The 20,603-nt window shown below is 37.3% G+C and overlaps 1 protein-coding gene across 1 annotated transcript in view; it reads right to left on the bottom strand.

Annotated features, from left to right (window-relative positions):
* LOC115267930 (autophagy protein 5) overlaps positions 1-20,603 on the bottom strand; it is a 54,609-nt gene that overhangs the window by 19,786 nt on the left and 14,220 nt on the right. Inside the window, exon 4 of the mRNA XM_029875664.2 lies at positions 18,872-18,977. Within this exon, the coding sequence (XP_029731524.1) occupies positions 18,872-18,977 (106 nt within the window). The remainder of the gene's footprint in view (positions 1-18,871; positions 18,978-20,603) is intronic.

Raw genomic sequence — 20,603 nt, 5'->3', positions numbered from 1 at the left:
GGTTTAATGAGATCATAAATGACTGCCAGAATAAAAAATGAAAATACTCACGGCCTACTGTGCACCTATCTATGCTCTGGGGCTCCGTCCAAATTGTAAACCAAAGGGTGCCATGTCAAATGAGCCTGTCGTTAATAAAATCCGTTCCGGATCAGGCCCAAGATCAGGCCTAGCTGACTGACTGCCTACCGCGAGAGAGACTGGACGACGCGACAAGGTGTGAGAAACTGGCATTATAATAGGCATGGAACCTGTTAATCCTCTGATCGCCAGGAATGATAAATGCCAAAGGAATATTAAACGCCAATCGAAAGTCAATGTTCGAAGTCTTTTTTTTTTCGAAAATTGCCACCATTAACACACATCAGAGCGTTTGTGCGACCGTTCTGTCGAAATCAATCATCATTCACCACTTGGTCAAAACGCTTCGTTTCTGTAGTCTTCGTTCTCTTCGCAGTTGCCTCGTAATGGCCGTGTAGGTCATAATCTCATCCCAATCTCTTCCCGAGGTCGTTAACTCCGAGTCACTCCGAGTTTTCACCTCGTTCTTTCTCCCGGCTTACAGTGGTCGGAGGCTAGTCGAAGTTGACAAAACCATCTTTTCCGAAGGCCTTCTGATATTCCACAGTGAATCCTGCTATATCTCAGTACCTAACTTCGGGATATCGAAAAGGTGTCGAGTTGACAGTGCAGTGCAGCCACTGTGCAACTTGCCTCGTCAACACGCGGACAGTCCACAGAGTGGATCACCGCCGCCGTCCGTACGATCGCAGTAGACTGCGTGGCAACAGCTCGAGAAAATTCTCCTTTCGCCTCGCCTCCTCCGATGCGTTGCGTTGCCTGTTGCCTTACCATGCATCATTCGTGCGTTCAACTGCACCTTCCCTGATTTTCCGTTCTCAATTTCAAATCTTCTGACTGGTCTGCCGGGACGACGACGACGATGACGAAAGCCGCGCGAAAGTTGACAGCCGCCGAAACAGTCGCGCAAACTAACTGGCGAACGATAATTATTCATAATTTCACGTTTGAAAGGCAGTAAAAAACGACACGTCCATTGGACAGATCTCTTCGCAGATCTTTTTGAAGTGTCGCGTTGCCGTCGCCATCGTCGTCGTCGTTCTGATTCTCGGAATTGCCATTCGCACTCGCGCATGGACTTAGCTGATTGAATTTTTCGTCAACCGAAACCAGTGCGGCGGCGGCATGGCAGAGGCGATGCGATGGTTACTTGGATATTTTCAGACATTGAGTCACCACACCAACTAAACTGAACCAAGCAAACAAACTCATCGCGCAACGAGCAAAACAAGCGCGCAAGCGAAACTGTCAACTAAGCTAGTGGCGAGCGCGCACTTAGTAGGCAGGTATGCGGTACACACGGTGTCACTTGCCAAGACCCCCGGGCCGGGATGGGCTGACTAGCTGACTAGGATGTGTCTTTCATTTCGATTATTCGTGCGTAACCGCATTCTTTGCACACCGCCGCCCCGTCAATCAAGCTGTTGTTGTCAGTCCAACTGAAGCGAGCGCTTCAGAAGTAGATCACACAAGCGTAGAGAAAGAGCTTTCTCACTGTTGGATGCTGCACATGCCGGAGATGGTAGATCAGGACTTGATTAATTGACAGTTGTTCTGGTTCCGAATCGCTTCTATAGCAGAGGTTCTACTTTAGACGACAGATCTCGATTGATTGGTGCAAAATGAGGAAGAAATACACTCCTCTGCAAGCAGTCGTCAGAAGCAGACCACACGAGAAAATTGGCAAGCCAAACGTCAAGTGAAGTGAAGCTTTTGAAAACGCGTGCGAATTTTTCTTTCATTCCTAATTAATCTATATCGGTTTTAATTTTCGTTCAATTAATAGTATTATTTTGGTGATAAGTTTTTAATTTATAAGTAAAGAGTAAAAATCCGTAATAAAGTGCTAGTGTATAAGTTGTAAATAGTAATTAAAAAGAGAAAAAACAATAGTCATTAGTTAAAGCTAGGTTAAGTGAAAAAAAAAAAGCCAAGAGGGAAGCCAAGCGAATGCTTGGTTGACTCCAAAATGGCTGCCGCATATACAGACGACCCCAAAATTCCACCGGACAAAGGTAAGGATTGGATGGAGGTTTCTTTACCGCATACAGACGAGGATGATCCATTTGATGGTTTCTCCGAATACGAACAATCACAAAACGAATACCAACAACGCAAACGACGAGAATTAATTCCACCCCAAGAAAAGCAAAGCAAAATACTCAAAACATCTCAAACACAACACAATACAAGATCACAAACACAAAAACAAACAAAAAGCACAAACGGAAACCAAACACCAACCCAAAACAAGAACACCACAACCGAAAAAAATCTACAATCAAACAACCACAAAAATACGAACAAAACCGATCAAACAGCATGGGTCCAAAACAACCAACATAATGTACTCTTTATCGAACCAATTTCGATCAAAGAAGGTGAGAAGCTACTCGAACCTATGGAGGTAGGAAAATTCCTACACGAAGTAGAGCTAGATCAGTTCAATGAACTAAGACGAGCAGGACAATATCGATACAAACTAATTTACAAAAATCCAAAAGACGCTGAAAAAATCCTAAACTCAACACATATTCTCAAACAAAACAACTACAAAGCATTCATTCCACGAATGTTGCTTGAAACCACAGGAATCATCAAACAAGTACCCACTACACTAACAGAGAAAGAAATATTTCAAAACACAATTTCAGAAAAAAAGATTTTACGAATTGAAAGAATTAAAAAACGAAGCGACCCAAAAGACCCGAAATCCCAACTAACCGACACACGTACTATAAAAATCACTTTCGAAGGCGCTGAACTTTCCAGAACAGTCTCAATCTACGGAGTAATTAAAGTCCCGGAAATGTACATCTACCCAGTACGAATTTGTACAAAATGCTGGAGGTTAGGTCACAAAGACATAGCCTGCAAAAGCAAAAAAACCTGTATTAAATGTGGGGAATACGAAACAGAAAATCACACACACGAGGACGAACAGAAGAAAAAATGTCGAAATTGCGGGGGGGACCACCTTCCTACTAACAAAAATTGCCCAGAACGTATCAGAACAGAACACATAAACATCGCAATGACAGTTAACAAAATGACCTACAAAGAAGCTGAAGAACTTTATCCCAAATCCAACATAAGAACATCAAACAAGTTTGCATTGCTTGAGTCTACCGTTGAATTCCCACAGTTGGAACAACCCAGTAGAACAAACTCACAATTCAGACACATTAATCACACTAACCAGTCGAAAATCGATTACAGAACAATTGTTAATGAAATTAAGAACAACACACAAGATCAACAAAAAAAGCCCAAACCAACAATACACAGAAATACATTCCCAACTACAGAGATTTATCCCGAACAAGTTCGAGTGATTGAAAATAATCCACACAAAGTAACAGAAACAGAAAAACTACAAACTGAACAAGAAAAACTAACAAAACAACTAAAATACATTTTTGAAAAAATTACAGATAATAACACAGAAAATAAAATCGAATCAGACGTACTGCTCATCGAAATAGCTTCGATGATACAAAACTTGATACAATTAACAAATTCTCATCATAAAACATGATAAACATCCATAACTGCGACAATTATGGACAATTGCTTTAAACAAGACCTAAATATAGCCCAACTAAATATCCATAGCATAAGACCCATACATAAAAGAGAAACAATCAAAACTTACTTAAAAACCAAAAACATTCACATCTTTCTAATTCAAGAAACTTGGCTCAAGCCAGACGAGAAATACAAATTTCTCAATTACAAATTCGCCAAAAACTGTAGACCTGATGGCTACGGTGGTACAGGAATACTCATTCACCCAACACTGATATATGAAGATATAAATCTCACAGACATAGACTTAGAACTAACAGCAATAAAAATAAAAAACACGAAACAGCCAATAATTTTCATATCAACATATATTCCACCTGATACACCGATATCGGAGATCAAAGAACCGCTTGAAAAACTATTTCACTTCATTTCTAACAGCAACACACCAGTTTTCCTGGGTGGTGACTTAAATGCTCATCACCCAACCTGGGATAACGTCTCAAAAAGAACAGACGGAAGAGGAGAATTAATAAGTGAACTAATAGACAACAACAACGTAGTTATTTTAAATACAGGAGTAGCAACAAGATGGGAAGACTTAAATTGCAATCCATCTGCGATAGATTTAACCTTCACCACACCAGACATAGCACCGCACATACACTGGGACACAAGTACAGAAGATTTAGGATCAGATCACAAGCTCATAGAATGTCACATAACATCTTACAACAAATTTAACAACATCTCGGCAAGAACGATAATAAGCAAACAAAAAGCTATACAAAACCTTAATCAAATAAATCCAAACTCAATAACAAATGCAGAAAATCTAAACGAAAAAATAAACAATGCATTAAACAATGCAACATACACCATATTTTCTAACAGCAAAAAACAAATTAAACCATACTGGAACGATAACATCAAAAAATTATATGAGATAAAAAATAAAAAACATATTGAATTCAGAAATAACCTATCCTTAGAAAATAAACATGAATTCAAAAAAGCAGAAAGAAATTTCAAAAAAGCCTTAAAAAATGAAGTTTTTAATTACAGGAACAAAATGATAGAAGAAATAAACGAACAGACTAGTGTAAACCAAATGTGGAAAATCGTCAGATGTATTAGTGGTAACTTCAAAAACAAAGATAACACAGAAATAACAAACAATAAAGAATTAGCAACTAAATTCATCGATCTCAATTTCAAAGAAATTAATAACATCGAGCCAATAGTACATACTAACTTCGATGTAACAGAAGAAAAATATTTAGCTCCATTAAACATAAAACAAATGATTGAAAAAATCAGACAGAAAAAAGACTCATCAGCAGCAGGGCAAAACAAACTTTCTTACTTTCATCTAAAAAATATCAATACTAATCTTCTAATCAAAATTCTTGAAATAACAAATAAAGTATGGAAAGACGAAATAATACCCGAAGAATGGCTATTAGTCAAAATAATACCCATTTTAAAACCAGGAAAAGACAAACTTAAAGAATCGTCATACAGACCAATAGCACTAATAAACGTAAATTTAAAAATTATTAACAACGAAGTAAAACAAAGACTAAACCTATTTATTGAACAACATGAACTATTACCTAGCTTATCATACGGTTTTAGAGCAGGCTACTCAGCCATAAACTGTGTAAACCATATAACCTCAATAATAACAGAAGCAAAACGACAAAAACAAAAAGTAGCAACAATATTCTTAGATCTAACAAAAGCATTTGACTCAGTAGATGTTAACATCTTACTCAAAAAACTAGATAATATAAAAACACCGAACAAAATCATCAGTTGGTTAGAATTGTATCTTAAAAACAGGAAAATAATAATGCAAACATCGCAAGGAGATTTTACACAAAACACTAACAAAGGACTACCGCAAGGGTGTCCTCTATCACCGACCTTATTTAATATTTATACTAAAGATCTACACGAAATAACCACAGATAAAGTCATTCTGGTGCAATTTGCAGATGATTTTTCGATAACGATTATAGGGGACTCGTTAGAAGAAATAGAAATGACATCTAACATAATCCTGAGAAAAATAAGTGAACAACTAACAACACTAAAAATCAATATAAATCCGGACAAATCAGCCGTAATATTATTCAACTCAAAAACCAATGACAAAATCAACATCCAAATAAATAACATCCAAATAGAACAAAAAGAACAACATAAATACTTGGGATACATTTTAGACGAAAAACTATCACATAAAGCACACATAAACCATGTTAACAATAAAGTTAAAAAAAGACTAAATGTATTGAAAATGATTTGTAAAAAGAACAAAGGTGCTCACCCCAAAACAGCACTAAAAATAAATAAAGCTATTATCAGATCACAAATAGACTACGGGCTAACATTATACGGAGGAACAGCAAAATCTAACTTATTGAAATTAAACTCATCATTTAATACTTCACTTAGAACCTGTTTACGTTTACTTAAATCGACACCAATAAACGTGCTTTATTCAGAAGCCGGCGAAATTCCAATTTACATACGAGCGAAATGGCTAGCTAAAAAAGAAGTAATAAACACCTTTGCAAACAATAAACCAATAACGCAAATTGTATCAAAATTTTTAGAGATTAATAACCTTCCCAAACACTACACATTCTTAGAACTAATAATATTTGAAAACAACTATCTAATAGTATTAACAAGCAACTCCACCAAACAAAAAGAGAATATAACAATTAATCTAAAAAATATGATAACAGAAGAAATAACAGATATAAATACGACTAATATGAACAATAAAACAATTAAATATATAACCAGTCATTATATTAAGGAACACTACTCAGATTTCAACAAAATTTATACCGATGGATCCAAAACATCAGAAGCCTGTGGAATAGGAATATGGTGTGAAGAAAATAACGAAAAAATAAAATGCCAAGTAAACAAAGCCATGTCTATCATGAACGTAGAACTAATGGCTATTAACATAGCTATAGATGTAATCGAAACAAAAGAGAAAGAAAAATTTGTAATATGTTCGGACTCTAAATCCGCTCTTTCAAGTATAAAAAACGAAAACAGCAAAGACAATTTCATAATTTACAACATAATAAACAAACTTAATAAAACAAACAAAACAATAAAACTACAATGGGTGCCAGGTCACAAGGGAATAACAGGAAATGAAAATGCAGATATCCTATCTAAAGAAGGTTGCACAAGTGAACAAATTATACACACTAGAATCCCACTAAATGATACACTAAACCTAGCAAAAACAGAAGCCCTTCAAGACTGGATACAAGAATACACATCAATATCTACCGAGAAAGGTACGAAACATTACAATCTAATGAAAACACCCACATTCAAACCATGGTTCGAAAAATTAGAACTAAACACACAACAAATAGTAACGATCGGACGACTTAGATCATTCCACACTGCAACAAAAGATAAACTATACATATGGAAACTAATACAAGATGATAAATGTGATCAGTGTGGGGTAAAGGAAGACTCCAACCATATCCTACTCATATGCCCAAAATATGCACATACAAGAGCCAAATACAAAATACTTACATTACACAACAACATAGAAACTTTACTGAGCCAAGCTGCCACTAAAGACTACGAAGATATTTCAGAATTTGTTAAAATTAACAACATTACGATTTAACCTAGCACAAAAAACGGTTTTTTACTCTATCTAAACTAATTACAGTAATAACTGACTAAAAAGATCAGTTCCACTATTAATTGTTTGACAAAAAAGATCAATATAGAACGCGACCGATATTAAATACAAGGGTGATGGAGATGCCCTTAACACGCTTCATGATACTTGACAACCCTTGGCAGTATAGACTACATCAGTCTGGCCACCCCTGAGGAGTAGAAGAAGAAGAAGAGGAAGAAATAAAATAAACTCTTCACAGATCATCTAACTTCTTTTCGAACCATACTGAAGTTGAGATATCGAAGGTCTTCAGATTTTGGAGGACTAGTAAATGTTCAACACGAAGGGTCAACATATCTGCTGATCAGATACCCAAGATGTAATTCCTAAGGCTATGCGGGGATCGTCCCACTAAAACTCATTCTCTCTCTTCCTTACCTTCGCGATTCGCCCGTTAGGGATGCCTTCGAGAAGGGAGGGGCGTACATGAGTACACTGTAACAGTAAGCGTTCCATCAGCTACCGCCTTGAGTTGTTCACTCTCCCTAGAGGCTCGGGTCCTGGCTAGTACTTATGTAGCCTATCCGTTGAACACAAGCTCCTGGATGGGGAAGGGGGACCAACTCAATTAGCTGTTATTCGGCTCGCCATTTTCTCTGTAGTTCAAGGACCATTCGAGAAACCGTGGAAGTAACGGAATCCCACTTGTCCGTCCCCGTACACATCTTTCCAACAATGTCAAGCGTGATATCTCTACCGCATACCTCCTGCATACTCGACATTTACTTCACGAAACGTGGACATTCAAAGAGCACATGATCCGCGGTCTCGTCGAAGTCTACTCCGGACATGCGGGGGAACCTGCATGTCCGAATCTGTGCAGATACCACCTAAAGCATCCAGGACCTAACAGAAATTGTGTCAAATGAAAATTCACCTCGCCATGGGGATCACTCGTCCACTTGGACACGCTCGGTATGAGCCTGTGTATCCATCTACCCTTGCTGGGTAGATCCTCAATCCAGACACTGGGACGCACGCCTGCCCCCAGCCTTTTGGAAGCCTCGGACCCACCCACCACAGTCGAGCCCCTCCCGCCAACGACCTGCAGCCGTCCCGGTCCTGTATGTGTTGTCAATGAAGAGGTCTTCCGAAACTCTTGTGCAGCCAAGTACAACATCCCATTGCGCAACTCATGCACTGAAATACGTGTTGTTTCCAGTTGTCCAAATGATGGTCCAGCCGTCACATCTTCTCCGTCGTCATCTAGAGCTCCCTCGCCCAGCAGGTATCAAGAGACCACCGTTTACTATCAGAACGTTGGCAGTATGAACAGTAGTGTCGCGGATTTCCGTGTTGCTGTCTCTGGTGGTTGCTACGACATCATCGTTCTCACCGAGACTTGGTAGGATGCACGAACACTTTCCCGCCAAATTTTTGGTAACGATTACGAGGTTTTTCGGTGCGATAGGAACATTGAGAACAGCAAAAAACTAACAGGCGGGGTGTCTTAGTACCTAGCTGTTAATTGTAGGCTCAATGCGAGAAGAGCTAATAACCCCTATTGCATTTCTTGCGGCACATGCCCGGCTTAGGGTTCCGACTAGATCACCGCTGGATAGATCATCGTTGTTACCCTCCATAAGCAATCGCTTCCCAAATGCCGGCTTATCGAATCGCAAGGTGGACCATCCAGTTCGGAGATTGCAACAGAAATTCCTTGCGGTAATCCTTCAGAAACTCCTTCCTGAATTCCGTCAGGGATTCCTTCTTGGAATTCCATGCGAGATTCCTCCCGGAGTTCCATCTGGTATTAATTCAGGAGTTGTTCCTGAGATCATTCCAGGAAACCTACACGAACTTATTTCAGTATTCCTCCAAAAACTTTTCAGGGATTCCTCCAGGAACTTCTTTTTTAAAAGACACTTTAGAAGTCTTCAACCAGAGGTTACACAGCCTAACACAATACGAAACACCCAGTGGTTCACTGGGAAAATTTTCACGACTAGGGCAGGAATCGAACCCACACCCCGAGGGAATCCTCTTGGAACTTCTTCCGGGAACTACTTCTGGCATTTTATCAGAAACTGCTTCCGAGATTTCTTCAGGAAAACTTTCCAGAATTCATTTTGGAGCTCTTTTCTGGTTACCTCCAAGCGTTCTGACGAGAATTCCTTCAGATCCTTCTGGAATTTCTCAGGAAATTTATTCTGGAATACTTTTTGATGTTCATTAGGAAATTCCTCCAGAAGTATTTTGATGAATTTCTCCAGCAGTTTTTTGTTTATGGAATTCATCTCGAAGTTTCTACAGGATTTCCTTGAAGAAATACTTAAACCAGTTCCTTCTATTCTAACAGTTCCTCCCGGGATTCACTTCAGGAAAACCTTTTGGAAGTCGAAAAAAAATCTGAAAGAAGCTATTAGGGGGCATCCATGAAGTACGTCACGCTCATAGAGGTAGGAAGGGGGTGGTTTACCGAAAGTGTGACAAGCAATGTATTAGAGGTATACGAAAAATCCGTACGAAGGGGGGAGGGGGTCTAAAATTCCCAAGTTTTGCGTGACATACTAAATGGATGCCCCTTAGGAAAATCTCGGTTGGAATTCCTGGAGGATTCCCGGAGCTCCTTGAAAAATCTCGGAAGAATTCCCTTGAAGTAATCCTAAAAGAAGTAATCCTGCAGGAATCTCATTTTCCATCAGATTGGACTTTCGGTTTGAATTAAGTCGGTAGTCATTCTAGGGGGAGTATGAAAGTAGAGCGACACCTTGCGCCTTACTTCTGCTCCGTACAGAAAAAGTGATAACCTTCTGTTAAGTATCCTTGACTTAAAAAAATACATTTTCATTTTCAGTTCAACCTTACGTTTTGTAAAAAAAAACTCGTTGTATCGGCCAAATATCTCCTCATGGAATCCCTACAGGAATATCTCTTGGTATAATTCAAAAATTTCTCTTATGATTTCATCCGGAATTCCAGCATACTCTTCTAGACACTCTTGCTGGAAATTCTTCTTGAATCCATGCTAGAGTTTTTCAAGGAATACTTCCGTGCATTTCTCTAAGAATTTTATCACCTTCTTCTTCTTGGCGTAAGATCCTAACAGGGGAAAAACCTGCTTCTCAACTTGAGTGTCTTTGAGCACTTCCGCAGTTTTTAACGTAGAGCTTTCTCTGTCAATGACACATTTACATTTGTATATCGCATGGAAGGGTGGACGATTCTCAATGTCCAAGGAAGTCAAAATTTCCTCTACGAAAACTTCCTGAATCGATTAGGAATAGAACTCGTCACACTCATCCTGGTCTTGTCGAATACCCGTGCGTTAACCGCATCGGTAATATGGGCCCTCCAAGGAATTTCATCTTAATCCTAACAGAGCTTTCTTCAGAAACTTGAATACGAATTCCAACAATGATTCTTCTAAGAATTACTCTTGAAATTTTCTAGAGATTCGTCAATTTGTTTTAGGCCACCAGACGTTCCAATTTAGTTTGCTATCAAGATATACTCCAAGATACTTGACTGTTTTTGAAAGTTCCAAAAAAGTTCCTTCCAATTTCAAATTAGTAATTGACAATTTTCTCCGTCGTGTAAACGGCACGATCGTGGTTTTAAAAGGATTTATGCTCAATCCTTCCTTATCGCTCCACGAGGAGACTAAATTTAATGCAGTTTGCATTGTGTTAGTGATGACGTTGTCTTATTCACCACGAACTAATATGACTATGTCATCAGCGAAGCCAATTATTTCGAAGCCCTGTGCTTCCAGTTTTTGAGAAGATCATCATTTGTGCTCAGCTCTAACGGTAATAAATGAGCTGCCAAGGTTAGAAGATATCTCTCTTGTTGATAACATTTCCCCAATCCAATCAACAATGCATCTGTCAAAACCATGTCTTGACGTCTTGACATAGCATTCCTCATTGAATTGTAAGATGTGTTATCAAACGCTCCTTCAATATCAAGGAACGCAGCAAGTGAAATCTTCTAGGATCTTTCTAATTTTGTAACCAACTTATGAAGTGCTGTTACTGAAGGTTTGCCCTCTTGATATGCAAATTGGTTTTGGCTCAAAGGGCTTTTTGCTAAATATAACGATTCGATATACTCGTCTACTAGTTTTTCCATTATTTTCAACATAATGGACGATAAACTTATACCTCTGAAGGATTTAGCTGATTTGGTGATTTAATTTCATCCTTCCTATCAGCTACTATTTAGCGTTATGGACTAAAGTGGTGTAAATAGAAAAATGCCATGAAATTTTTTTACATGAAATTCCACATTTTCCATCTCTGCCGGTAACACTACAGGTATACCTCGATTTAGTGGACATTTCAATTTTTGAAATGTCTATAAAATCGAATTTTACATAAAATCGAAGCAAACATTTTTATTTTATTTTTATTAAAGTTTTGTATCAAAATGTACCAAAACATATAAAAATTGCATGAAAATTGAGTTTTCGATAAAAGGCTCGGAGTTTTTGGCATGTATTAGTAATTCTCGCTAACTAACGAATAAACTACTTAGTCTTGCTATTGTGTTACCATCGAAATCTTTCGTCTCCAGAACTGTGTATAGTTGCTTCAAAAGCCAATATTTTGAGCAATGGACATACACAATAACTTTGTTGTATAAAAGCTCCAAAAAATGAAAAAGTTCAGAATTTCATTCAGGAATTCCTTTGAAAATATCTCCGAGGATTCACCCTGGAATTTTTTTTATAAATTGCTTCATTAATTCCTCCAGGGATCCCATCTGAAATTCCGCAAGAGCTTCTTCGGAAATTTAGAGATTCGTGACAAGCACTCGATAGAGCGTGGTTACTGGTTGTCCTGTATTTGCCGATCGATTTTTCTGTATGAATAGTGTTGGTTTGAACCGCTATCTGCTCGGTCGCCTTTTGTTGCAATTCTGAGATTTTAAATAAAATTAAGTGAATGCAAAATTTTCAACTTTATTACGACGTCTTCGAATAAAAATCCCCACATCAAATCATCGTGTTACAGAATATTTCAGAAAATCTTCCATGTGTTCCTTCAGAAGGGTCAGAAAGAAGTATTTAACGAGGTTTGGCATGCATTGCTTAACCGATTCTCCACGATTTTTCACAAATCATTTCAGAGATTGTTTGAGAAATCCCATGGATTCATTCTGAAATTTTCTTCAGAGATTTGTTTAGTTATTTATTCTATTCTATACATTTCACAAAAATTTCTTTCAAAGCATTTATCATGATTTATTTCTGACTTTCCTACACTTTTTTTTCAAAAAAAAAAATAGCCATGAATTTTAGCAGAAATTCCTGAAGAAATTCATACAAATAATGCGTTCAGAGATTCCTTCAGAAATTTCTTTAGACATTCACTCAGAAATTGTTACAGAGATTCCTTTAATAGAAGTTTCAGAAACAATTATTCAGAAAATGATTCAAAACTTTCTCCAAAAATTAGAACCGTGGTTACTTTGAAAATTCTTTCCAGGATTTCACCAAAAAAATCCTACGGCAACTTCCAATTTTTTCAAAATTTCATTAGGGATTTCTTTAGAAGTTTCAGAAAAAGTTGTGTATGATTTTTTTTTGTAGAAATTCTTCCTTTGTAGAAATTTCCTTTTTTCCGAGACTTTTTTAGATTTTTTCCGATGAATCTCCTGAAGGAAACTCCTTTTAGCCTTGTCTCAAACGATCCCCCAAAGATTTATTCCAAAACTTTCTCCGGGGTTTGCTCCTCCTGGGATTTCTCTAGAAATTCCTCCAGGGACTCCTAAAAAAGTAAGATTCATTCGGGAATTTTCTGCAGTGATTTTTATAGAAACTACCCTGAGGTTCCTCCACAAATTTTGGCTTTTTTTTTTAAATTCGACTAATAAATTCTTCAAAAATATCTTTAGATTTTCCTCCAGAGAATTATTTACAAATATCTCCAAGGATTACTTTGAAAAAACTTCCACAGATTTTTTGATAAATCTTACATGAACCTTCGCTGAGATCCATCCCAGGATTCATTTAAAAATGCTACACGAGCTACTGAAATAATCTTCCAGGGATTCTTAAAAAGAATCTTTGGAAACTGCCCGTAGATTAACTTCAAAAAATCATCCAGAAAATCCTAAGGAAATTCAGTCAGAAATGTTTTCACATAAACTTCTAGGGATTCCTTTAGACTTTAAGTAGAATTTCATTTAGAAATTGCTCCAAGAACTCCTTAAAAAAGTCTTGCACGGAAAGCTTCCATAATGGATTAAAAAACCTTGCATGGATTGTTCCAGTAATTTATCTACGAATTTCTTCATATTTCTTTAATAGATTCGTCCAGTTTTTTTTTCAAAGCATTCATCTAGAAAACCTTCCATGAGCTTTCTCAAAAATTCTCCATGATTTTTTTTAGAATATGATTCGCGAATACATTGAGAATCAGAAACTCAAAACTCCTTCAAATTTTTTTCAGGAGCTTTCTAAAGAACTATCTCCAAGGATTGCTTTATGAATTCTGCAAGAGATTATTAAGGAATATCCTGAAATTTCCTTACATTCCTTAAGATATTCCTTCATGACATTCCTCTTCTAAACAATGCTTCGAGGATTACTTCAGAACTTTTTCTTCAGATTTTGCAGAGGATTGCTGTGGAAAAACTGGAAGACATTCTTGCCGAGATTCCTGTAGAAATTGACACAGAGATTTTATCAGAAATTCCGCCGGGTATTCCTCTATGCATTTTCCCAGAAATTCCTTCTTAAGATTTTTTTCCTTCTGAAATTCCTTCTGAAATTTCTTCAGCGACACTTAAAGAAAAATCTTTAGAGACATCTTCAATATTACTTGAATTATTTCAGAAATTTCCGTAGGGATTTTTCAAAAGTTGTTTCATGGATTCTTTCAGAAGTTGTTCCAGCAGTTCCTTCAGGAATTTCTCAAGCGGTTCCTTCAAAGATACCTCCAGGAATTCATCCTTGGGCATGTACACGTGGAGGGACACTGAAATCGGGGAACCACGACTAATTAGCTCTGATTCTACCATGACAGCACTAGAAATAATTTATCACACATCTTGTCAGTAATCTACCGAAGCATTACAATGACCTTTTTATGGAATTTGGTACACATTTTGGAATTCAATCAGCAGGTATCTACCGAAAATATCAGGAATTTAATAGAATTCTTGGTGAGAAAGTCATATTTTGAAAAAAGTTTGTTAGAAAAATTTAAGGAAAAGTCTGGCGAATGAGCAGTTTGCATGCATCTGCCAAAAATGTTGCCATTGCTCAGGGATCTGTAAAAAATATCACCAGAAAATTACCCTATATACTCCGCTCATCGTGATCATCCACAAAGCCAGAGATATTTATGAAAAATATGGAATCAAAAAGGGAAGTATGAGATTAAGGTAAATATATAAAACTAAGTAGGTCATGAGGTATGCTTTGCCGCAATTATGGGTACTTCACAAAACAATTTATTGATATGAAGTGCTCCGCGTGTCAAAAGGCTGAAAACCCCTGCATTATAAGTCATCAGGATACAAACTGCAAGTTTTAAACTGATTGAATATTGAAAATTTTACCACAAAAAAATGTACATAAAATCGAAGTACATAAAATCGAGGGTCTATAGAGCGATTCCAAGCAACAGCATCAAAATTAAGGATTTTTTTAAATTCATGATTTTCTATTGAACTGAAACTTTGCACAGTTTTTCAGTTCCATCTAAATCGCCATTTTTCGATATCAAATTTTAATTTTGAATCACGACTAACTTTTCAAAAGGGTGTATGTGAAAATGGTTCAAAAATATTCAAAAATCTGCACAGCCAAAATGGTTCGTTCGATTGCTATGAATTTTTCAGCAAAGTTAGATAACTAAATGGTGATTCCTAAGAAAATATACACTGTGAAAAAACATCTTTTTTAATATTAAAAAATATCATTTTTGTCACAAAAACTCAAATATCTCAAAACCCTATCTTTTTACCAACGTATTTTTTTAGGGGAGACGGTCCATTGTATTAGCAATCTACCATAAAAATGTGGTGATGATAAACTAATAAACAAAAAAGTTATGACAATTCAAACATTTCACAATTTTCACATTAAGTAATAAATTTTTTTTAGTGTAAATTATTTCGGACGGAAATCGCAGTTTGATGCTGATTTTATTGTTAAGGGCCTTGCGTGAATAAAACATCAAGCTAGTGGAGCGGACCTGGTGTGATGGTTAGAACACTTGACTATCACGCCGAGGACCTGGGATCGAATCCCACTCCCAACAAACTTGCAAAATGTGAGTTCTTCCTTCGGAAGGGAAGTAAAGCGTGGGTCCCGAGATGAACTAGCCTAGGGCTAAAAATCTCGCTAATACAGATAAAAAAAAAACATCAAGCTGTTTTTGTTATGTATTATGTATATTATATGTACAGTAATGTTCCGATTTTATCACGCCCTCCGCGCATTAGTCGTTTATTAATTAATTTGCTGTTACATTTGAGGACAAGTGTTTTCCCTCTTCTTCAAGATGAATGTTGAAAGCGTGTTTTGCAACGTTAAAAATATTGAAATGGGTATAGATGTTGAAGTATATTTCAAAGCATTTTTTGAAAAGGGGCGTGATTAAATTGTTTAAACAGATGTCGCTGATGGTACGGTGGCATGACTTTCTGCACTTAGCACTTCTGGCTATTTCTTAGTTGTTGTCGTTTTCGAACTTCCTGCGCCCTGCTTTACCGATGATATACAGATGGCTCGTTTGCCAAAGTCTAGACGGCACGACGTGCAAATGCGTAAATTTGTATTCAATTTGGGCATAACCAGTCTCTTTCAGTTTATCTATGGTGCTTTCGGTGAGATTTCGTAACTCTTTTGAACATTTTTTTTTTCATCAAACGGTCTACAAGAGAGCGTTGAGTTGAAGACCTTTGAGAAAGCGACTGTTCATGTTGTTCGTTAGATTATAATAAACAAAATCACTTATTAGTTTTAACTGACTAGTTTGGTGTTGTTTGCTTGGCTGAAGAAAAAATTTACTATAAAATTTTTAATATCCATAGCGGTAGTATTTTTTTGCGTTTTTCGTTAGCATTGTCATGGTATGTATACAGACAAACAAACGTAACACTGACGAAATTTCCATTGACCACGCCTTTAACGATCATTTTGAATCTTGGTTGAGGCTTTCATAACCAGAAGAGTGCCCATCGTTTTTCTTTGCGTTTGACGTTTCACACTAGCGCCTTCTGATGACGATATTGCACAACGCAGTGTTTCGTGAAACATTTCCACCAGGTGGTGGTAGTGTGAACCGGGCGATGGATTTTCACGAAAATTGTTCTAGGCGTTTCGTCTGTTTGTCTGTGGTATGTACCTCTCATGCATTTGTTGTTGTTGAAGTAACTCGCATTCTTCCGATCATAAAATCTGTTCTCTAAGAGGTATTTTTTTTGCAGATCAACTAGACGTATACTCGTATGTATAAAACTTTTATTATGCAGCTTTCGTCTTAAAAATAAGTTTAATTCCATTTTACTTATGATCAACAGCTTTTCAACACTATCAAGGATTTTTTTCACCAGTCACGTACAATAAAAAGTATGACACTCTCAATATTTTTGATCACAACACTAGATCGCGTCTAAGTTTCAAATAGATACTATAGTAATTATGAATAATCAAACAAAAATATCATGAAAACAACTTGTTTAATTCAGGCGGTAGCCTTTACAATAACATCAGCATCAAAATATAATTCTCGAAAAAATTTACACAGAAAAAAAAAAATTTTTGTTACTAAATGTAAAAATTGTGAAATGTTTGAAATGTCATAACTTTTTTGTTTATCAGTTTACCATCACCAAAATTTTATGGTAGATAGCTGATAATATGGGCCTATTGCCCTAAAAAATTGACGTTGGTAAAAAGATAGGGTTTTGAGATATTTGAGTTTTTGTGACAAAGACCATATTTTTTTATAGTAAAAAAAGATTTTTTTTACAGTGTATATTTTCTAAGGAATCATCATTTAGTTATCTAACTTTGCTGAAAAATTCATAACAATCGAACAACCCGTTTTTGCTGTACAGCTTTTAGAATATTTTTGAACTATTTTCGCATGCACCCTTTTGAAAAGTTAGTCGCGAGTGAATATGAAGGTTTGATATCAAAAAATGGCGATTTAGACGAAATTGAAAAACTGTGAAAAGTTTCAGATATTTTTGAAATGGTCGCTCAGGATCGACTGACATGACTCCGTGGAATTCCTCTATATAATCGAGGGTCCACTAAATCGAGGTATACCTGTACTAGGATACAGAAATATCCTACGGGATTCCTACAGAATTTCCTGTAGAGTTTTGTGCTATAATTCCTCGGGTAATTTCTCCTGAAATTCTTCCAGAAATTTCACCTGAAAATTTAACAAGGATATCTGCAGTGACTCCTTTTTGGAATTTTTGGAGGATTCTATAAAAATTCTCCCACAGAGTCTCCTCCATAGATTTTCCAGTGAATAAGGAATTCTTTTAGAAATTGTACTAATTGCTTGGATCGACTGAAATTCTTTACTGTGAACATACGCAGTCTTGATTCCTATAAAAATATTAATTTACTCAAAATTTTGTCACTTAGGGATGTTGCCTTCATCAGGGGAAAAATAATGTTCTGGCTTCGTCTCTTGTGTTTCGACTAACTTTAACTGTCCTGACAATAATTGTTTAGTACATGACTCAATAACACTTCGGTAATAGCGCCATCAGCAAAAAAAAAAGTCCACATAAGTTCAACGCGTGTTCATGCGCGCGTGTTCAAAACGTCGCAGCATATGTGAACAGTAAAAACCAATGGTCAAAAGCAACTTCGTTGCCAAAAACTTTGAAGTTTCTTCAATTCATTAAAATCGTAAATTTCCGGACTGCTTCTCATGCAGCAAAAAAATGCGGTTTTCATTACCGTAAAATGCATCACTTCTCGCTCGCATACACTGCGTTCGTAAATCCGTGAGAAATTTGCTTAACGCACACCTGGCCCTCCTTCGCAATCCATTCAAGTTCGCCGAAACCGTCCACTTCCTAGAATCACACCTTGGCCGAGGCCCAGACCTAGACCGAGACAGAGACCGTTGCTTGCTTCTATTCTCGAAAAGAAAAATATCCGAAAATCAAACGCCATTAGCATATGTAGGTAGGTACCGACCGGTACCTAGTGCCTATGCGTGTGCACATGTAGACAAATAGTCGCACTGGTGCGCAGCGCATAGCTCAGGTATTGTGTTGTATGCATAGGCACGCATTCTCCTCATCACGACGATGATGATGATGACGATGGGAAGGAAAGGATACGGAGGCGACAAAGACAAAGAGAGCAAGGTGCGAACCGAATGGTCGCAAACGACGACGACGTGTTACATGAAGCGCTAAGATTCGGCACCTCTCTGTTGGCTATCGACAAAGATCCCGAAGCCCAACCGGGAAAAAAGGTGAAAGTAAACAAGGACAAATTGTCCTTTTTCCTGTTTCGGTTCGAAATTAATGTTTCACACCCCACCATTGCGAGGTAGGACGACGAAACTACGGAGAACTTACCTGCTTTCCGGACAGGTGTCGAGAAGTCCTCCAACAGATCCTGGAGGGTGCGTTTCTGGCCCGTCTCGGTGCTCGGTGCGACTAGCTTTTGCTGATAGGAACCGTCCTGAACGAAAATAAAGAAAGTTGAATTTTATGTATTAATCTATTGATTATATATCTATTTATATTACAAAACAAAAAATATTAGGAAAGCTTCATGACATAAAGCTTTGCAAACTCTCTAAAACAAAAGCTCTCATTTTTGAGTAACGCCCATGCCGCACAGGGACTGTGTTAGAAACACACATTTTTTAAAATTGCTCATACGCTCACATTTTTGCAAAATATCAATACTTTTCGGTATTTGAAGGTGGTTTATAAACCCAGTGAGGTTGCCATGTCGAAATTATTGCAAAATACATGCTCATGTGAGCGTACGAGCAATTTTAAAAAAATGTGTGTCTCCAACACAGTCATGTGCGGCATGGATGTTTACTAAAAATGTGCAGGCCGAACACATTTTTGAGCGAAGGCGTTTTTGCGTGAACTGAAAGTTGGCATATCTCTAGCAGTTTGAAAAATCACGCAGATAATTCGAGCTTGATTGCATAAGCCTAAATGTATGCAAACCACGCGTCATTCGTGATCTAAAGATCCACATGTGGGATGTTTGGAATGAAAGCTCTTCGACGCACACTCTAATGAAATTTCACTCAAGAATCTATAGGGCACTGCATTGTTTTGATTTTGTATGGGATTTTGACGTTTCTTGGCCTTGTTGTTTACAAAATTTCTGTAAGAGTGAAAGAGAAGGAGAGAATATCATGCAGTGACCTATACGGTGGTGAGTATTAGCGTGGGTCATTTTTTTTTCTGTAGGGTAACTTATCACTGCGACCAATTTTCAGATCTTTTGTGATACACCACCCGCTTTAATCTATATAATCACATATCAAGGCGATAGGTCACTATGAGCAGAGATCGTCGGATGTTTCCCCGCAGGGATACTGCCGTTCTACGCATAGTTGTCCCATGTTGAAAAACTTGAAACTGAGAAAATCGCGATTGAAGTTTCAAACAGGTTTTTCATGTTTTTTGACCAAATGGGGCAACAAATCGGATTTAAATTTTCATAGTATCGTTAGAAATCGCTTATATTTTCATGCCTGAAGTATTTCCAATCAAATATTTTTAAAAATATAGTGTTTTATAGTAAAAACATTATTAGTGGGACTGTTATGCCTAGAAATGTGGTCCTGTTGGCGAAATTTCTACGCATATCAGTCCCACGATAATTAGTCGTCTCTTTTCACGCTCGATGTGGTCTGTTCTATACTTTTTAATTATATTTTTTTTAGTTACAAACAATGTTAGCTTCTCTTATAACATTATAAGACTCTCATGCATAAGGCTCAAATGTCTCGAGGCAAAACGGAGCCGAAAGACAACAAAAGACTAACATCACATTTTAACACTTTCTTAATAATCGGTTAAGTAGGAACTAGGTGAGTGAGTTGATTAGTGAATTGATGAGAGGATGAATGTGAGGTGCTCCAAAATTAAGTGAGCGCCTGGTGAATTAAAATGTCACCAGGCCGATATATCGTTTGGTCGGAAAAACGTCGTGTGACCGCAAAATATTGTTACATCAAAGTATTTATATGGCCGAATAAGTCATAAGGCCAAAAATTTCATTAAACCGGATTGGTCATAGGCCGAAAACGTCATGAAGCCGAAAAGGTCTTTAGGT

This window comes from Aedes albopictus, chromosome 3, assembly GCF_035046485.1.
Source record: "Aedes albopictus strain Foshan chromosome 3, AalbF5, whole genome shotgun sequence".
NCBI lineage: Eukaryota > Metazoa > Arthropoda > Insecta > Diptera > Culicidae > Aedes > Aedes albopictus.
This window is presented reverse-complemented; position numbering and strand designations above follow the sequence as displayed.